General features: G+C 61.5%; 1 protein-coding gene across 1 annotated transcript; it reads right to left on the bottom strand.

The window, feature by feature from the left end:
- Positions 1 to 647: 647 nt before the first annotated feature.
- Positions 648 to 3982, bottom strand: ZIC3 (Zic family member 3). Its single transcript, XM_030228983.2, has 3 exons — positions 2944 to 3982; positions 2132 to 2295; positions 648 to 1661 (listed from the first exon to the last, which is right to left on the bottom strand). The coding sequence occupies exons 1-3, from the start codon at positions 3980 to 3982 to the stop codon at positions 1479 to 1481; spliced, it is 1386 nt and encodes a 461-aa protein (XP_030084843.2). The 3' UTR covers positions 648 to 1478.
- Between the last annotated feature and the right edge of the window lie 764 nt (positions 3983 to 4746).

Here is a 4746-nt window from a genome sequence, read left to right as displayed (position 1 = left end):
CCCCGGACAACCGGCGCCCTCCGGCCCACGGGTGCACCGCGATTTCCACCGTCGCTCTGGTGGCTTGGGGCCCCTGCGCGACGCCGATAAGTTTCTCGGGGGAGATGTTTCATCCCGATCCCTCTTCTCTCCTGAAGACGGGAAGGCTTTTCGGCATCCTAGGCAGAAATAAAAACAGAACAAAACAAAACAGACGATAACGGAGACAGTCCTGCCCGCCGCTCGGTCGCCCCGGGCCCCCCGCGGCAAGCAGCCCGGTGTCGGCACGGTTGCCCGGTCCGGTACTCACCGGGTATTCACCCACTACTCACCGTCGGGGCCGCCTCGACGGGACGGCCCCGCTGCCCCGTGGCTGCTCCAGCTCGCCGGCGCCGTGCCCCGACCTCGGCCCGCTCGAAGCTGGCGGGGGAGCGAAGCCGCTGGGCGGTGGAGGGCGGGGACAAAGGGACAGCAGAGAGCGGCGGCGAGGAGGAGGCTTCCCCCGGCATCGCCGGCTCGAAAACAACGGCCCGGCCCCGGTGGCAGCGCCATCCGGGCCCGCGACGGGACCCGCGGCTGCCCCGTGCCCCGGAGGAGGTCAAAAACGGCTCTTTCCAAAACAATAAACTTTTAATGCTAAAGCAGTTATAACCAAAAGCTGTACAGAGTTGGATTTTTTTTTTGCTTGTATTTTTTGTTAGAAAACAATTTTTTCTCCCCCATAAATATTGTTCAGTTCCCGGCACTTTGTATCAATAATTAAATTACGAACGATAAATATGGCATCATGGGTATGTATTTACAAAAAAAGTTATTACAAAAAGGCAACTGTTATACTAAACATCACAATCTGGGCAGAATAAACACCACATCCTCATCCTGAAAAATACTGACCGACCCCATCAGACGAGAATACATTCACAAGTGTAATGCTTGGAGAGAGAAGGAAAAAGAGAAGAGCAGAGAAAGAAGCAGCAGGAGAGCTAGAAAGGAAAGTTCAAGACATAACAGGACTTTGGCACGGTTTAAGACTGTAAGTTTAAACAATCACCACTAAGGCGAAGGAGAACTTTTATCCTCATGTCAACATCCCACCGAAAGAAAGAAAAAAAAAAAAAAACAAACAAATTAAGAAAAATAAAATAAGTGGGGAATTCGAGGAAGAGAGACTCCGGCAAGGTGGGGGGGTGAAAATCAAAGAAACGACTGAGACTGAAAAAAAAGACCAAAAAAAAAAAAAAAGAAATCTAATCCTGAGAAAAGGACATGGCTAGTCCAGCGTCTGGGCTTGAAAAAAAAAAAAAAAAGTAATAATTATATTATAATAAAAAAAACAAAACCCTCCGCATCCTGGCAGTTAAGTAGGTGTAGCCCTATGCGGTCGTCGGTGTGGAAACTCCATTTCCTTGGGAGCCAGCTGCAGTTGGCTTGGTTTGTCCTTTTTTTTTTCCTCGTTCCCTATGCATTTGGTCCAGTCTGTGGCCGGGCAGCAGCTGCCTTCACACATACCACTCATTAAAATTGGGGGGCAGTCCAGGGTTATGGCCGGGGTTACTCTGCAGGGCGGCCGGCGGCGTTTTAGTGGAGTCCTTACTGCCGGCGGAGCCCACCGCAGGGGGGGTGGAGGACTCGTACCCCGAACTGGCCGCAGGGGAAGAGTCCGACCCCTGGGATTCGTGCACCTAAAACCAAGAGGCAGAGATGGGAGCGAGCTCGGGGCCTCCGCCACCCCGCTGGGCTGCTCCTCTGTGCAGGAGGGGCACTGTGAGCAGCGGCTCGGCCCTGCCCGGCCGCCCGCGCCCCGCCGGCCACTGAGCGCCGGCCACAAACGCCGGCCGTGGCCCCCGGACGCTGCTGCAGCATCCCAGCACGAGGGGCTGCAGCCACGGCCAGGCTGCACTTGCACAGGCTGCCCGCACCGAGCCACGCTCCGCAACCCGGGCAGCGCTTGCACCAGTGGCAGCACGGAAAGAAACTACGCCATTTCCCCGGGCTGTGCTCCAGCCACAGCCCAGACAGCGGGGACGGCTCGGGCCGCGCTGGGAACATGGTGCTCAGCTCTGCCCTGCTCTGAGGGAATGAGCCCTGAGCACACCAGCGACTGAGCACCACTGCTCAGGGAGGAAAGGGCTGGAGCGCTGCGGTGATTTACCTTCATGTGTTTCCTAAGTGAGCTGGGGTGGGTGTAGGATTTGTCGCACACCTTGCAGATGTAGGGCTTGTCCGAGGTGTGGACGTGCATGTGTTTCTTCCTGTCACTGCTGTTGGCGAAGCGCCTGTCGCAGCCCTCAAACTCGCACTTGAAAGGCTTCTCACCTGTGAAATTTAGAGAGGGTGAAGAAGGGCCATTCCCCTCTCTATCCCCAACCGCCTCTTCCCAGGACAGCATCTGCCCTGCTCGCCCCACCTAATGGATGCACAAGCACCACGACAAATGAAGAAGGGGAAGATGGACAGCAAGATTTGTTACGTGTCTGATAAATTTGGATCAGCCTTTATGACTTTTAACTCACCTCCCGCCAGGCCCACGCTGGGCTCCAGCAGGGAAGGCAGCTGGGCGAGCTTGGGAAAGGAGAAGACCCGAGATAAATTCAGCGGCTCGGACAGCTTTACAAGACCTACTCGAGGATACAAGCCAAAGTACGTTTGCTTCCAGCCTTCCCCCTCTCTTCCCTCCACCCATGCAGGAGGGCTGAAGGAAAGTCGGGACTGTAAATAAAAATACTTTGACAAAAGTATCGCCGATTTAATTAGAAGAGACGCCAATCAGGCCTAAAAATAAAAATAAAACAGGAGCGGAAGTCACCGAAAATGAGATTTCATTAGCATTTCTATGGTTCCCTCCGCTCCGGAGGCCGAGAGCGGAGGCAGCGCCGCGCAGCCCGCGGCCGATAGCCCAGCCCGTCCCCGCAGTCCCCCGGAGCGCCCCGTCCCGGCGGGGCGACACACGGACACGGGCCTTACCTGTGTGCGTCCGCTTGTGAATCTTGAGGTTCTCGGAGCGGGCAAAGATCTTGCCGCAGCCCGGGAAGGGGCATGGGAAGGGCTTTTCCCCCGTGTGCACCCGAATGTGGTTCACCAGTTTGTATTTCGCCTTGAAGGACTTGCCTTCCCGCGGACACTCGTCCCAGTAGCAGATGTGGTTGTTCTGCTCCGGCCCCCCGACGTGCTCCATGGTGACATGGGTCACCAGTTCGTGCATGGTGCTGAAAGTCCTGTCGCAGCTCTTCTTGGGCCGGCTGAGCTGGCTCTCGTCGAGCCACTTGCAGGACAATTCTTGCTTGATGGGCTGGCGCATGTACCGAAAGAAAGCGCCGGGGCCGTGGTGGTGGTGGTGGTGGTGGGCCGCCACGTTCATGCCCATATTCATATTCATGTGGTTGTAGTTGTGGAACTGGGCGCCGGCATAAGGGTCCGTGCGGGGGCTGGAGACGGCCCGGTAGGGATCCGGCCGCCCGAAGAGGTCCCCGCGCAGCCCCAGGTGCATCTGCCCGTTGTCCACATGCCCGTTGGGGGACGTGTGGCTTGGGCTCTGCTCGTGCAGCCCCGGGAAGAGCAGGTAGCCCGGGGTGTCCGGGATGCCGCCGGGGCCGTGCAAGCCGCCGGGGGAGCCGCCGAAGAGCCCGTGCTGCGCTGTGCCGGAGGCCGCGTCCGCGATGCCGGAGCCGCGGTTGCGAAACAGAAAGTCGCGGGTGGAGTTGAAGGCGGCGGCCCCGCCGTAGGAGGGTACCTGGCCGGCGTGGTGGTGGTGATGGTGGTGGTGGCTCAGGGCGCTGGCGTAGCCCGGCGCCTGCGGCGTGAATGCCGAGCTCTGCCCGGCGGCGAGGTCGTGCGGGGCCGCGTTCAGCTTGAAGGCGGCGGCGTGCGAAGAGTCCCCGAAGGGGCCCAGCCCCATGCCGCCGCCGCCGGCGTCGCGACCCGGCATCTCGTGGTGGCGGGGCGCCGCAAAGCTGCCCACCCCCAGCGCCGGGAACTGCGGCCCTCCGTCCAGCAGCATCGTCATGGGCGCGGGGCCGTCGGCGCGGCAGCAGCCTGCCCGCCCCCCCCTCCTCCCGCCCGCCCCCAAAAAAGTACAAAACCACCCCAAAATGCACCCCCACTCCGCCCCCCGCTGCGGACAGGCGCGGTCCCGGCCGCGGGCGGGCAGCGAGGCGAGCACCCCCACGGCCGACACCAAAAACAAAACAAACAAACAAACAAAAAACAAAAAAAAAAGCAAAAAAAACCCCAGAAACAAAACCACAAAACCCAAAACAGCCACCCGCCCTTCGCGCCGGGCCGGGCAGGGCGGCGCAGCAGGGCGAGGAAGCGCGGGGCGGCCGCGGTCCCGCTCGGCGCCGTCGGGGCACTGACGGGGCGCCCGTCCGCGCCTCGCACATAAACCAACTCCGGGCCAGGCCGCGCCGCGCCAATGGGGAGCCGCGCGCCGCCGGTCACCTGACCCGCCGCCCGCCGCCCCATTGGCGGCGCCGCGCTTGATTGGCACGCGCCCCGCGCCGCCGCGGCCGCTGATTGGGCGTGCGCGCCCCGCAGGTAGAGCGGGGGCGGCCGGGGGGGCCCGGGGCGGCGGGAGCCTCGCGCGTGGGGCGGCCCCGCGCGCCCGGCCCGGGCCCCGCCGTGTCCCGCCGTGTCCCGCCGTGTCCCGCCGCCTGTCCCGCCGCTGTCCCGCCGTGTCCCGCCGTGTCCCGCCGCCCGTGCCCTGTCAGCGCCGTCCCACGCCGTGCGGGATGCTCGCCCTGGGCGGCGCGGAGGGGAGGCATAAAGCCG

Source organism: Serinus canaria, chromosome 4A (assembly GCF_022539315.1).
Source record: "Serinus canaria isolate serCan28SL12 chromosome 4A, serCan2020, whole genome shotgun sequence".
Classification (NCBI taxonomy): Eukaryota; Metazoa; Chordata; class Aves; order Passeriformes; family Fringillidae; genus Serinus; species Serinus canaria.
This window is presented reverse-complemented; position numbering and strand designations above follow the sequence as displayed.